Here is a 16122-nt window from a genome sequence, read left to right as displayed (position 1 = left end):
AATTCGCAAACCAACTTATCGTTTCATTGAAGCTTTTATCTCTTTTGAGGTACCCGAGTTTTTTCCTCAGCAATTATGTAATACTCGACAGCATTTAAGAAGCTTGTACTAAAGTTTCGTCTTCCCTTAGCTGCTTTTTCTCGCAGTCTATTTGAGGGCAGGGAATATATTTTTTAATTTGACATTCAAGATTCGTTCAAATTGTCATCTCTAACTGTCCACATTTGATCAGTCACTCTTCGTCTAGCTGCTAGACTCTAGCATTTTGAAGGAATCAAATTCCAAAAAATATTATAAATGAAACGGATACAAAATTCAGATCTATTGTCAAGAAGACATTAATACCAAAGGCGTATTATAAAGTTAATGATTATATCATGGACAGGGATATTTGGAAATAATTCCGATCCGCATTAGCGATCCCTTCAAATAGCGAACCTACTGTGTTAAAAATGAAGTTGTGTTAAATACTTGTGATGTATACATATCATTTAATAATATTGTAAATCTGTTTAAAAAATATATATATACCTCGTTGAGTTTCTTGCCGGATTCTTCTCAGCAGAGGTTTTTCCGAACCGGTGGTAGATTTTTTTTTAAATTCATAAGTGCTTGTTATAGCTTAAATTTAATAAAGATATTTTGACTTTGACTTTGACTTTGAATTCCGCACAGCGAAACCTCAGGGTGATAAGAAGTGCAATAACCGAAGCTATTCGAGGAAGGATTACAGCTATTCAGCTATAAATGCACTGATAGGTCCTTAGCTTTACGGTCCGCACATAAAACTGGTAGTTGTTGTCGTTCATTGATTAGAAACCCGTTGATTGTAGTAAGGAGACTGGCACATTTACTTTCTTTTACAAGCTTACTTTACTTGCATTGTTTGTTTTATATGTTTGTTAGACTACTTTTAGTGATTGGATTGACTTGAAAATTGGTACGGATATATACTTTAAATTACAATGACTTTAGGTGAAAATCTTAAGTAAATGATCTGTAGTCGATATATGGAACGTCGATTTAGCATGTATACGGACGTTACATATATAACGTATATTAACATAATCATTTACTTGAAATTTTCACCTCTACCGTCACCAAAAAGCTTTTATTAAAAATGTTTATTTTCATAAATACTTGTTTTCTTCTATTTTGAACTAGGCGAAAAAATATGTATCTATTCGTACCACTCAATAATATGTTACCAAGGCTTTATTGCGTCGGTATAATGTGATGTGGTAATACATTTACAGGCCCATGTAAAATTATGTTGCATGATTAGGTTTAGACTGGCATTTTAAAGAATTCTATACGTGTAATCTAATCTTATTCCTACAGCAAATTGACAGCAATAAACGCTGGCCAATCCAAGTATAGTAAGAAAAATAAAGCCGGCCTGAAAGCTTTTCTATTTTCGTCAGCAAATTCGCAATAGGTATTTAATAAATGATAATAAGCTGAGTCGTTTCATTCATGGGTTTCTTCCACGGCAAATTATTGCTAAGGATAACGCTGAAGGATCTAAACATAGAAATGTTTTTTAATGGTTCATTCATGTAACTTAACCTTGTATATTTGTTTGCTGTGAACCTTATGATCGCGATCAAGGACTTTATTCATGGGCCACCTGGAACCTATTCAAAGGAAAAGTCATTACGGTTTTTCTTGTTAATTAATGCGACGTCACTATGACGTTTACTGTGAAACGGTTCCATGGTGGCTCATGAATTAAAGTCCTTGACCGTGCGATTGTGACTCATTGTTTAAAATTAAGGGCTCAAGATGACTTCGTCCACAGTCTCATTTCGTCACCTTCTTAAATCGTCCACAGTGCCATGTCGTCAGCCTACAATTCCTAAATCATCACCTTCCTAACTCGTCCACTTTCTGATATTGTTTTGTCCATATCCCATTTTATCTACATTCCTACTTCGACCACAGTGCCAACTCGTCCACTTTCTATTATAGACCATAGTATTACTTGGTCAGCATCAGCAGTGTCAACTCGTCCACGTTTACCAGACGTTGCCTCACAGAGATGGTAAATTTAAGCGTTTAAATTGCAATTAATGTTGACGAGTTGGCACTGTGGTCTAAATTGGATTGTTGACGTGTTAGAACTGTAGTCGAAATAAGACTGTTGACGAGTTGGTACCGTGGCCCACGTAAGAAAGCGGACAAGATAGGAAAGTGACGATGTAGGAATGTTGGCGAATTAGAACAGTAGACTATATTCAAAATACTCGTATATTACGAAATAAAAAATATCACTCCAATGCATGAGATACAATTTACTTTACGTCAGTCGACGCGCCCCGGCTTCGCGCGGGTACAGTTTTTGGGTAAAGGAGCTGACAAATGTGTGTGAAGTGCCCTTGAGACCTTTTTACCCGACTGTCCAGGAGAGGGTTATTTCAAAATTGTACCCGTGCGGAGCCGGAGCTGGGCGCTAGTGTAAGTATAAAGAGAATTATTTTCTGTTTTGTACCTTTTTAATAAAAATATTTAAAAAATCTATCCTATTTTATCGTTAATTCCGAAACTTAAGGTTTCCTGAGATTTACGAAATCCGACTGTAGTTTAATATTTCTGAGATCTGAGGATAAATCCTGAGACATTTCAAGAACGCCCTGAGCGAAGCTAGTGCGTCTAGTCTAGGCCTAGACTAGACGCACTAGCTTCGCTCAGGGCGTTCTTGAAATTAAAGTTTGCTCTACAAACCTAGAAAATCACAGCTCGAATGTTATCTCGGCTTTTCGTGCCCAAGACTCGATTACGTTCAGTAATGGTATTGAAGTGAACGAAATTGGATTAGTTCGTTCTATTTACGGCGTGATAAAGTTTGAATGAACTGAACGAATGATATTGTTGATTGTCACGCGATCCTTGCTTCGATATTGTGCTGTTAATTTGTTAAAATATATTGCGGTTTATTGATTAAATTAACACGAAACATCTTATAGGTAGATAAACAGGGCGAATTTGGAAACAAGATTAGGATCAACCCTAATCACGCTTCCTGCCATGTACAGTGAAATTGTGGAATGTCAGTAGTGTTTCTGGACAACTATGACATCGGCACTTTCAAGAAAAGGGCTTATACCTTCCTAAAAGACCGGCAACGGATCAATGACTCTCCTTGAATAGTTGGTACTCATGGGCGGTGGTGATCATTTCTCATCAGATGACCCGCTTGCTCGTTTTCCTCCCTCTCATAATAAAAATAAAAAAACAACTCAATATGGAAAAAAAATTAAAATAAATAAAAATTGTAATAAGCTGTTTCCGAGGGCGATAAACGAATTCTTCGCAGACGAAGTCGCGGGCGACAGCTAGTCTTGTATAAAAGTAGCAGGAAACTTTTAATTAGCATTTCAAAATAATGAACATCCTGTTGATTTTTCATCGGTCTCACCTGGATTGCTTGCCAAGTTCTCGGTTCACCTTGAATTTAAATTCAACCATTCATCTATTTTCATTCAACTCTAGCGTTATGAATGAATGGTTTCATTGATGAATGTTGGTTTTTACGATTTCACTGTTGGAATAGTAAGCGTTTTTGTTCAGTTCATAACTAATGCAGTTGCGTTTGTTTTCGTGAAATAAGTTCGAATTTTGAAGACAAAAAAATACTTACCAAAGCTATCCAACCATTTCGTGAAATATTTTGGATTGTATGTACACATTTGTATATGGATGTCGCACGTCGTCTGAAGCTTTGTACATATTAGATGTTCTGTAAACGACAAGGCGTGTGTCAAAGTTGCCACGTCAGACTTTGATTCAGTTCAAAGTTTGGGCTCAACTTGATTATTTCATTATTAAATAAGTGATGTTGTTAGAGTCAAGAAGTGACGTGTAGGGACTAGAGAGAGCAATAAACGCTCAAAATTTAAGAGTTTCGGGATCAAACCGGTTGAACAGAAATTAAAAGTTAAATAGATTTGATAATAAGAAAAAAAAACTTGTTTTGGGTACATTTAAGGTTGTTTCCGTTTGGTATGGATCTATTCCGTTTGGGAAGCCGTGGCGGCCTTGTGGTTTGACTTATGGGCTCTCAAGCAGAGGATCGTGAGTTCAAATCCGGGCTTTTCTTTCTGAGACGAGGCATGTGCCCAGCAGTGGGACGTATATAGGCTGGGATGATGATGATCATGATAGATCTATAAAATTGCATTGCGCGCTGCGATGGAATACTATTGCAACCTGGAATACGTATTTTTTTAAATTGTAACTGACTGTCCATGTATTGCTCGATTATTATGTAAATATCAGATCGGATCACTCATTTATTAATAGTTAGTTTGAGAAGGAACCACGAATTGGTTCGAAACATTCCCGGGGAATGTGACCCGTGTACCTTGTTAAAATTATTTGTGTCTCACGGTAGATTATACTCAAAAGACAGTTAATCTTACGGAGCCAGAGAACAAGCTAATAGAGCACAACTGAATGTGTTGACAGAAGTTCTTCTCGCGGAGAAAGAAGCTTTGCCCGCGGGTGAACAAAGTAATTGTTTACAGTTGATAAACTCCACGTTTGACATTAGATGTCTTGTTGATTCTTGTTGATGCCTACGTTCTCAGTCTATTACCTCCTACTTAATACAACACTGACCTCGCGAATAGAGCATTGTAATGCATTATACGTGCGAACCCCTCCTTGTTTGGCTAAATCGCTACTGAGTACTGACTCACTCGAGAGAGAACAATGTGTTGGGTATTGTAAGGTGTTCTTGCGTCATATGAAATTGCAATATGCATTTCGTTTGTGCTATCGTAATTATAATTAATTAGTACCCCGCCATTTCGTATGAGCTGTGATGTGACTACAGAAGTCAACGCCTGCGTCTGTACAGTCGTATGCATTAATATCTGACACAGCGCGGCGTGCAAAATTATCTCTTATCCTACCGGCCCTAGAAATAGAGTCATATCAGATATTTATGGTTCACTAACGTTTCGCAACTAACGTTAGGCAATCTGATTCACTTCGCATCTGCTTAATAATTCTGAAACTGTAAATATATCAAGATTTTTATAAAACTAACCTAACCTAACCTAAAGGGTTCTACACGATGGCCCTGAAATATTTATACAGTTTCAGAGTTTGTGAAATGAAAAGTAGCGGAATGAATCAGGTTGCCAAACGTTAGTTGCGAAATGAATGGATACCGATATTTATGCCCCGCTTTGTTGTGTCAGATATTGGTGCTGGTGGCTGGACTGTCAAGCTTTCATATTCCTTGAACATTTTTTTATTATGAGAGGAAGGCAAACGAGCATCGAGCAGCGGGTCATCTGATGAGAAATGAATGATCATCACCGCCCATGAGTACCAACTAATAAAGGACAATCATGGGTCTTTTGCTGGCCATTTAACATTAAAATGGTTAATTTTAAACACCTTACATATTTATTTTATTTGTCTATGGTATTGTGAGAGTCGTCGCAAGTCAAACGAGTGTTATCGCTCAGGCTTCAAAAATTAATACTCCTTGCGCGGTTTACGCTCGATAAATACACAACACGCATTTTCTCACCATGCTCATCTGCCGAGAAGATGCATATTAATTAAATTACTATTTACGCAAACTAATTTTGCCCTGATGCGGCGCGGAGTTGCTTCTCGAATGCAACAGAATTAATTAACTCACTAGCATTCATTTATGAAAGCAGTATCTGCGAGAGTTGTATAGTTATGATTCACAAAATGATGTGAATAGTTCTGTGGTAATTTGATAACGTTTGGTTGGAAAATTTGCGCCACAAACATCGTACACATACTTCGTTCATCATTATCAAAGGGCAGAAACTATAAAAAGTCATGTGTTATTTCTATAAAACTACGAGGATCGTGGGTGACCGATTGGCTGGTCTATAGTGACAACGCGAGATGCCTGAAATTTGGAAGACAGAATATTAAAAGAGATGCATATCACAGAGCTAGTCAGTTTTTTTTCTCCCACGAGGTCGAAACTGAAGGATAACGCTGCGCTTGCGCGAGGATGTATTGCGTGGAATATGTTTGTTACGAACAAATAATATAATAATATTTATTTATTTTCTCGACCACCGGTTACAACTATGAAACGTCAGTATTGAAATTAGTAACAACATTACTGTCAGACCTGTGTGGCAGAGACTGGTGCCCGAACTAGGAAAGAACTGCGTGTCAGGTCACCAGAGGCCGTATTTGCCTAACGTTTCTGACACTCGCGATCGCAATCAAGTGACAGTTTTTGTATGGGAAATCTGTCATTTGATTCCGATCGCGAGCGTCAGAAACTTTAGGCAATACGGCCTCAGGTCTACGACCCCCAGATGTCTGTAAATACTGTTTAACAAAGTAATTTAAGGTTAACACAATACAAGTTATTATCAAAATACTAAAAATAATTTAGGAGTGTGCGTGTCCACTATCGGGAAAATGACATTATCGAGTGGTTTCAAGTTATTAGTCCAATATTCTATGCAATTGTCATTAGAAGTAGAAACGCTTCGTTTACCTATCGTCGCTCTGCCGAGCTGTTTCCACTAGAGCTGTGCTGAGCGAGGATGGGTTAATAAAGCGTTTCTATTGGTTGTTGATGATGACAAACACATTCCTCGCAACACATCCTCGCACATCTCTGGTGGAAACGTAGCATAAAGTCAGTACATTGTTGTTGTTGTTCTATTGTTGTTATTATTGTATATTGTGTTGTGTTGTGAATAAATGTATTTCTTTCTTTCTTTATTTTCTTTCAGTACATGTGTATCATAGATGCATCTTCAAACATTATTCAACCAGTGATCTTATTGACCGGGGTTGCCTGGATAATGGATGAATGCAGATGGGTTGACGATCGATCAGAGTTTATATGTATTGTTTGTACACGAATGTTTGTTCTCGGGTCTTGGATGTTTAATATCTATTTAAGTATGTCTTTATCTATATAAGTATGTTTATCCGTTGCCTAGTATCCATAGTACAAGCTTTGCTTAGTTTGGGACTAGGTCAATTGGTGTCAAGTGTCCCAGATATTTATTTATTGTCTTTCACTCCCGCGGTCGCCATTGCATCCGCCAACTCTTTCTACCCTCATCCTACACCGTGTGACAGAAAGAAGCGGTAAAAACTATTAAGATTAAAACCTCAGCTTAAACGTATTTTTTTTTAATAAAAACGTTCTTTACTTCAGGCAACGTCATGATTTCAGTGCAATGTAACTTCAAACGGAGGGCGATCAATTTAATGTTATTACAAAACTGAATTGTTTTGCGTAAACGGTTAGCACTCTTAAAAACGCCCTTTGAAGGCAGGCCGGATGTACCTCGACCACGTGTATCGATCCCCATGGGTTGCCATAGCCATTTGTCCTTAGATCCTGGAATCTAGAAATGTCCGTGCTTCCTTGCCGCTGATTGGAGCGAAAATGTGTCAGTAATTTAATTTCCAAACGATGAAGGTATCTACCCACTACGCCGTATCAAGCCATGACCGTAGTAGGAACGTGGATAAATGTCAGGAACGAAATGTCAAGCGCATACATGACTCGCGACGGCGACGGTTGGTTACGAAATGTGCTAGTGGGCATAGACTCATACTTTTCGACACAAATAATATATTTTTCACACCTCTCCTTCAGAAAAGTAACTTTTCGAGAGAGGAGGGAGGGAGGGAGGGTTTTCTAAGTGTTTTATTGCAAATGCCATTTTTTGAAGTTGATAATCGTAAAGCCACGCCATTTTCTATGCTGTTTGTTTTTTAATTATATTTAAAATTAAGTTTTTTTTTTCAAGTTCCTTAATGCTCGGTGTGAAAAGTTGTATGAGCCACTCGGGAGCAAAATTATTCTCATCTTGGGCGTTAACACTTGAATCCCTCATTACGCTCAGGATTCTATTGTAGAATCCTTCGCTACATTCTGGATTCAATGTACGCCCTCGCCGTAAATGCACCATTTTGCTCCCTTGTGACACAAATAACTATTTGCCTGACACGTTGCTATTACGGTCATAGTATGATGCGGTGTAGGTAATGGGTCCTTAATAACAGGGCATTGTGTTCAAACATGAGTTTGAAATAAAATAATATAAAAACGGCGATTTTAATGTCACGATTTGATATTTAACACTGAGAATGTGTCGTGCTGTGCTTTATGGACACATAATCATTAATATGCATTTTCCGATAAACACTGGTTTATCTTTTCGCCATTTTTTTTTAATTGCATCCGTGCCAAGCTGGTGCAGGTCGCCAGTAGACTACAATAGTAGGTATACGTGTCTACTAGAACCAACGCAACATAGTATATGTCGTTTCAATTTTAACTGCGTTTCTTGTTAAGGACCCCATACAAGGTACGATTCGTCTGTACGATCCGTAGCTTCAGACCGATTGAAACGACGAATCGATAGTGTATGTCAAGATCGTTAACGATTTACTTCATCGAAGACGATGTCGAAGATCGCAACAAAATTCCATGCAATCATGAATATGGTAACGATGAATCGACAGTGTATGGCTCTTTACGATCAATCGTCACGATTTTCATCAGATCGATCGTACAGACGAATCGTACCGTGTATGGGGCCCTTTAGAACGCAGTCGAGGCACCCGTGCAGTACTTGACATACATTTCAATAATTATCTGAGCACATTAGCATAAAATGCATAAACATGCAGTTTGCTCTTCTAATGACCGATCCAACAGTTGTGCAGCATTCATTATTTAACCATTTTCTTGTTTGCTTTGTAAGGTAACATTGTGCCATGTCATTATCATTTTACATTGTGAGTACTAAAGACATTTTACTCACGGTTTCCTTTCTTTGAAAGATTTTTTTCAAAGGTATAAGAAGCATTAATATACCATCATCATCAATTCATCATCAGTTTGTCATAAACTCATCGAAGATGATGTTAATTACATGAAATTTCAAGTTTAGACTACGTATTTCTTTAAGTTTTATTAATGTATGGATTAGTGGTTATGAATAAGATTCGTAGATATTCAATTAGTAAATTTTAGGGTTGTACTCGTAATGGAATTTCGCATTCGCCTCCGCTACTGCAGAACTTCCGCATGGAAAATTCGCATCCGCCTCTGTAAAACTTATGAACTGAAGAGAAGTAATGTGGGTGTAGTTACGAAGTTACGAAGAATCTGCCAACCACATACGTTCGTAAAACATGTAAAAGAATCTAAAAGGTGTTCTCACGTTCCGTGTCGAGTGTCCATGATGCCTGAATAAAGAGTCCCTCTCGAGACGAGTGCGTCAAGCATTTGTCTTGACCGCGCTAGTAATACAATGCCTTCAAATTGGACGGCAGCCGCGATCGGATTACAGAGGTCCGAGTCCGAGCAAATCAGTGATTTATGGTTCATCAGGATTTAAACCTAATGCGTAAATGCGAAGTTTTCTGGATCTACTAGAGCAGTGCGAGTTAGTGGAACGGTGTGTGAAGAAATATCCATCAGTAGGAAAACAATCACAGCATGAGTAAATATACAAGGTGTTTTAGCACTGTCGATTGTTGGCTTTATTTGACAGTAAAGGTTGTTGGATTCAAAATTTTTTCGCATTTTTGACGACGTGCAGTTTGAACACCGATGTATAGGCAAAGGGCATTAGTCAACGAAGATTAAAAAACATAAAAGCATCTTGTTTAACAGCAGTGCGGAAAGAACATTTTTGTTCATTCGTTTCGGTCGTTCGGAAGCATGGTCTAAGGATGCGACACCTCGCAATTAGAATACACAAGGTTTGCCTGTGTTATCATTAACGTCACCTAAAAAAGATAAGCGACAGAATTAAGAGAAAGTAGTGAAATTTATTTCAATATTTTTCACTGTAAAATCCTTGGATCTAGTTACGTGTTTAATCTTCTGTACTAGAAATATAGCCTCGTTTATAAAAGGGACGGATATGTAACGAGTTTTATTCATAGCAAGCTCTAGATTATGTTAACGTAACCTGATTTAAAAGACTTGCTTTTATTTTATACTGCTAATATTATAAATGGGACAGTATGTGAAGATTGAACGGATTTAGATAAAGTTGGTGTCACATAAAGAACAGGAACTTAACAGAGTGGTGGCGGTGGCACAGGCCCGTAACCATGATGAGTATATCATCCTTACTATTATCTAGTATCTAATATTATAAATGCGAAAGTAACTCAGCCCAGCTCTGTTAATTCTTCACGCTTTTACCCGATTTGGATGTGTTTAGTACGGTGATAGTTTGAAACCCTGAATGACATAGGATAGTTCTTATCTCGCAAAATTGCATAGTTCACGCGGGATAGAGATAAACGAGTTTGAAACTAGTCGCGGACCACAGCTAGTTATTTATATGCCAGAACAATTGTGTACTAAAAAAAAGAAAAAAAAAAAAGAAAAGTATTTCGTTAAAATCTCTCCCCTTCACTGAACCCGTTACGTCATTAACTTCATATAAGCACTTAGCTAAGTGGAAAATCTAGTTAAGCCTGCAACATCGCCGTTATAGTTAGACGCTCAGTTCGATTGGCAACGGTCCTTCATCGCTTCCGGTGGCGCCATATTTACATGATCAATCAATTTATTCTTGTACTCAGTGTTCGGACAAAGTCTTTAAAAATGGTTCAGATTTTTCGGGTGTAGGGAGGAAAATGACCTTGGTCGGGTTACCGACATATCTTGAATCTATTGCGACCCGCTTTGGTTTCGAAAAAAAAGGCCAAAAAATAAAGAAAGTCTATAATCAAAGGCGGTACATTTTTCACATTCTTTTCTCCAAAATGATAGCCGCGTGGAATCTGTTCTCGTCGCGTGTTATATTATATCTATAAAACTTTTTCTTCACTTAAATCAGGGACATGCTGCTCGTCTAAATAACACGCACATTTTATAGACCATTTTAATATTGACCTTCTAATATATAGATGCAATTACGGTCTCAAACTAAATTAGCAAGTTTATCCGCAAAAACAACACAATAGATCCCCTATTGAATCCCACGCGTGGTCACCCCACGCCAACACGCTTGTCAATTGCACGGCACCGTTCCCCTGCCGGGAGTAATCAATAGCTCCACGAACTGATGAAAATTATGCTTAGACCTGCAAAACTAGAGGATAAAAGCTTTTAGACAGTATGATAAAGGTGTTATAGAGTAATAATTATAGTTATTTATATTACTACTGTTTATACCTACTTGGCTGAAAATACAAATAAGGGTTTCTTTGAGGCTAGTTTCAAAAGAAGTCAAATTTTCCGTCACATGGTAGCATCGTCTGACAAAGTGCACAATGTCACCGAACTTCGCTCTCTATTATGTAAAAAGCAAAAAGCTGTCGGTAGGCCTCCAACAAGATGGAGCGACGACCTGGTTAAGATCGCGGGATCGCGTTGAATGCGGATAGCACAAGACCGGTCTGAGTGGAGTGCCTTGGGGGAGGTCTATGTCCAGCAGTGGACGTCTTTCGGCTGACATCATGATGTCAAGCAATGTAGTCTTTGGATCGTGGTCCGCTCGAAGAATATTTGAGATGTGGGGGGCAGATATTGAATCGCAGAAGTCGTGAATGGTAGTGTTGCTCTTGAAAGTGGGAACTTTAACTTGTGTAATATAAGGCAGCAGTGGCTACATCGATTTTGCGTCATTTCAAAATCCGTTTCTTGTTTCTTCTCAAATTACAAATACGTTTCTTGTTTCTTCTCAAATTACAAATAAATTCATTATGCCTTTTCTTCTGTTTATTAATAGCTTTTATTTAACTTGCTTTGTTAATTTTAGACCATCCTCTAATTGGAATTTGAATTTAAAGTGCTTCATGGGTGGAATTGATTTGAAATTTGGTGATACATGCATATTGGATGACAATGCCAGTATAGTCAACATCAGTCAGCAATAACCTTCCTTCTAGCAGTCTGGTAAAAAGTAAGAATGTTTTTTTTTTTACCAAAACTTTATTACTTTCCATTGAGCTACAACCATTAAACAACGTCGTGTGATTGACGGGTAGCAAGGTAAAACCTTATTCAAACTTCTTTGATATGCACCTACTCAAAGTAAAACCTGAATCAATCACCTTTGTCCTTTTCAGAATTCAGTTAGCCCAGAAAATGAATTGACTTCAGCCCTTCGTTTGCGAAAAATGAATGCGTACAATGCTACCTCATCCGTTACGTTACCCTTTTTGCCTCCCCTTTTATAAATTATGCGTACCTACGTCCTTAAAACCGATAACTCCCCTATCGTTTTATTACTTTTTAAAGGTTTCATCAAACCGTTGAGGTGATTGGTTTCCTCTACGACTTTTAAAATATATCTTGTACTCTATTTTCCAAATTCGATTTGGCGTCTAGGTCATTGAAAAGTTGTAGGTATAGTGAATTCCTGTCTTATTGTGTCGCCTCTTATGCCATGTCTTCGCTTATATCAAGCCTCAGGCGGGATTGTGGTCAAAGGTCTAATCTTATTTTAAACAAAAAAAAAAAATCCTATTCTTGACGTAGCTAATTCAATGTTCTGCATTCACTGTATCTATGCCATCCATCCCAGCATATATACGTCCCACTGCTGAGCACAGGCCTCCTCTCATAACAAGAGGGCTTGGGCCGTAGTTCCCACGCGGGCCCAGTGCGGATCTGCGGACTGAATCTATGACCGTTAGAAAATCATTTTCGTTTCCTCTGCTTTATTCATGTTGTCTGTTGTTAGTATTGTGGGTGTTGTTGTTTTAAGTGCTATAATTTCCAAATCAAGTGATACTACTCTACATTCAAGCTCCCATTTAATATTTAATCACAAAGCTCTCCAAATCGATATGTTCATTAATTCCATTACTATATAATTGAATGCACTCGTCGAACCGACACATTAATGCTCTGGTTTACCATAATAACTATGGTAATTTGCTACCCCGGTTATTCTTTTGATTCTCAATGAATAATTATTATTCCTTTGATGTACCGATTATTTTAATTTATCTACTCGGAAAAAGCAGCTTGAGTAAGTTAATGTGGTTATTGATAGGTTGTGTTATTTGATTCTTTGACCTTAGAAGGCAAGGCTTTTTATAACAACCCGGAAAATACGGCTTTCCCAGTAAATGTTATGTAGATGATCGTCGCAATAACTATTGATTACTTATTATAGCGAAAGTATAATTACGATTTACGAACAGCACAAGTTGATTAAAATACGAAAATAATCTGCACATGTCGTACTGCTTTTTTTTTTTTTTAGTTAATACTATTTTGTGTTACAAAAGCACACGATCACTTCTGCTACTGTAGGTACATGTGTAGCTACTAATGTTAACTTTTGGCGGTGCCTATCAGACAAACAGGAGCCTATTAGAGTAATAGCTGTTTAATGTATGTGTGAAAGGAGGGGCCTATTTGTTTAGTATTAGTGTTTTCGAGTAGTGCTTTCACCATGATTACTTATCGATAGGTGGCCTAATGATTCGCGTTTTCAGGATTGTAAATTTAATAACGCTACTTCGGTTTTACTCTCTATATTGACGGTTTTTCTTTCATCCATGTCATTATAATTAGCCTGTAAATTACTACGAACTCTGCTCGTCTTACTACACCAACTGTTAAATAAAAGCTTGTCTTGTACTCAGATTAATCTAGCGAATTCAAGGTGTCCTCTGTGTCTAAAGCGCTCGCTAGAGAAACCCAGCTTCAAAAACTAGCTTTCCAACTAAAATTAGAACAAATGTCACACATCCCGGTGTGTCGTTATTGTTCTGTTCCCTCGTCCCTCCCACTGTCCCGATCGGTTCACTGGTTCGTACGTGCAAAGCACATATCTAACTAATGCCGACAGTTTTTGCGAAAATGTTGTCTAGTTTCTATGTAGTCTGTGAAATGGTTAGGACGGACTTTGTCATCGAAATGTTAACGATCCGCTGTCCCTTGTTGCGATAGGGTATTCTTATCTTTAAGTATTTTGGTGGCGCACCTATTTTAGGTGCATAAAAAATTTACATGCAAAAAGTTATAATGTAGGTAAGAGATGGCTGCCGAAGAAATTGCTGACGCAAGAGGCATTTTATCATAGCCTCCTATGTTGGCAACTTTTCTGCAAATTTCTCAAAATTTCTCAGGTATTCCGGTTTTTTTTTTCATTGAATTCCATCAAAATTAAACGAACATCTTGCTTGATTGCCTGTTCGGGAATTTGTGACCTGATTGATAATAAGAGACCCAATTAGGTAGGTACACATTTTGGACCTGACCTCGTTTTAAAATCGCTCCACCGAGCCGGATTAACGTGTAACCATCCAACTTATGTAGGCATAAACTGTATTAAATATCCTCCTAATGTTTTTCCAGACAATATTGAAGGAATAAACCTCCCTTGTTACAACGTACAGGTAATTATCCTTGCGGGTTGGGCTTTGGGCCCTACAAGGGCGTAACATGCGAAATTGTAGTTTGCGGTCCGTATAATCTATTTGCGTGTTAATGTTTGATGTTTTCGATACCCTTGCCAATCAAGTGGGGTTTCGAGTTTCGAACCGGGAAGTGATTTGTATAAAATTACCTCTATGTTACAAATTGGGTTAGATTACATACTTGTAATCTATTGTGTGATGTATATAATGAGTTGGAATTTTGATTTTAACTCATTCCAAAAGGGTATAAAGTTTTATTTTTAACACATCCATAAACATATGAAATGTATTGTACTATGAAAATTAGATTATGCTCACGTCAGAAGTTAGTTTTCTATGCCGTACGAATTTCGAAAAATCCCTTCTCCACTTCTGTATGATACTCATAAAACATGAGTCATTTAAGTAGTTTGGCAGGCCTCCCACTAGATGGACTGACGACATCGTGAAACTTATGGGCCGGTTGGTGGATGAAAGTGGCGAGTTGTCGTTCATTGTGGCGTTCTAAAGGAGAGGGCCTTTGTTAAACTGGACGCCTTCCGGCTGATGATGATGATAAAGTGCTTTAGTCAAGTAGAGGCTTGGTTTTTAAGGTTTAGTACTAAAATAGCGACTCAAATGAGTCTTCAGTTTTAGTCTCCTAACTCGAAAAGGAGTCGAGAGGCTTTAAAAATGAGGCTATTTAGGCTGCGTTTCCACCAGAGGATGTGTTGCGAAGAATGTGTTTTTCATAAACCAATAGAAACGTTTTATTTACCTATCCTCGCACGGCACAGCTCTAGTGGCAACAACTGAGCGGAGCTAACATAGGTTAATGGAGCAATTGGCTGGTTTAAACGCAGCCTAAGTGCTTAGAGGTGTATGACAAGTATGACATGTTCCATTTTTGTCCACAGCACGCTGGTACCCTGGAAGCTGTTCCGGGAAGAGCTGAACAACGTGCATCCCATATCCTCGGGTCTGGAGACGATGGCGCTAAAGACTACCATAGATCTCACCTGCAACGACTTCATATCTAATTTCGAGTTCGATGTTTTCACCAGGTGAGTGAGAATTAACTAATGTTTTCATTGTTTGTTATACAAGCCGCTTTCAACCGAAGCAATTGGAGGTTTATGGGGGAGGCCTATGTTCAACAGTGGACGTATAAGACGCTGCTACTAACTGCAGTACGGGCGCCTCACCAACCGTCCCAAAATTTTGATCGCTTGCATACTCCAATAGTGACCTGTGGTGCCATCTATCGCAAATATCATAACTCACGGCTACTACGTTCCAATTTCCATTGGAAAGCCGTAAGAAATGATGCACCGCTTTATTTTTCCGAATATTATTTGTTTTTATCAACAGTACGTTTACTCAACTAAATTTTAAGATATTTTTTCTATCTAAGATTAATTTTAAGATTATATTATCTATAAAATCCAGCGCACCAGAACACTATTTATTTTACTTCACCTCGTATATATATTTTGTTTCAAATCTTACAGGTGAATTTGATCCACTTTCAATGGTCGGATTGACTTGAAATTTGGTGGACGTTTGGTTGAAGTTTGGTGAAGACTGTCAGCAAAAAAAGATTGTGTAAGTAGGATTTAGGTTAAAGTATATACGTTACCTGATATAACAATATCTCTAGGTATATTAGATACGTAAATTATCCTCACTCCTTTGAGCAAGATAAATACCTCGATCTCATGGGGTGTTTGTGTAATTATTACCTCAGACTCAGAC

The 16122-nt window shown here is 38.0% G+C and overlaps 1 protein-coding gene across 3 annotated transcripts in view; it reads left to right on the top strand.

Annotated features, from left to right (window-relative positions):
- Cbl (E3 ubiquitin-protein ligase CBL) overlaps window positions 1-16122 on the top strand; it is a 118844-nt gene that overhangs the window by 79553 nt on the left and 23169 nt on the right. For all 3 annotated transcript variants that reach the window (XM_074109906.1, XM_074109904.1, XM_074109905.1), the window contains exon 2: window positions 15285-15431. In XM_074109906.1, the coding sequence (XP_073966007.1) occupies window positions 15285-15431 (147 nt within the window). The remainder of the gene's footprint in view (window positions 1-15284; window positions 15432-16122) is intronic.

This window comes from Choristoneura fumiferana, chromosome 29 (assembly GCF_025370935.1).
Source record: "Choristoneura fumiferana chromosome 29, NRCan_CFum_1, whole genome shotgun sequence".
NCBI lineage: Eukaryota > Metazoa > Arthropoda > Insecta > Lepidoptera > Tortricidae > Choristoneura > Choristoneura fumiferana.
The sequence above is the reverse complement of the archived record's forward strand: the minus strand, read 5'-3'. Positions and strand labels throughout refer to the sequence as shown.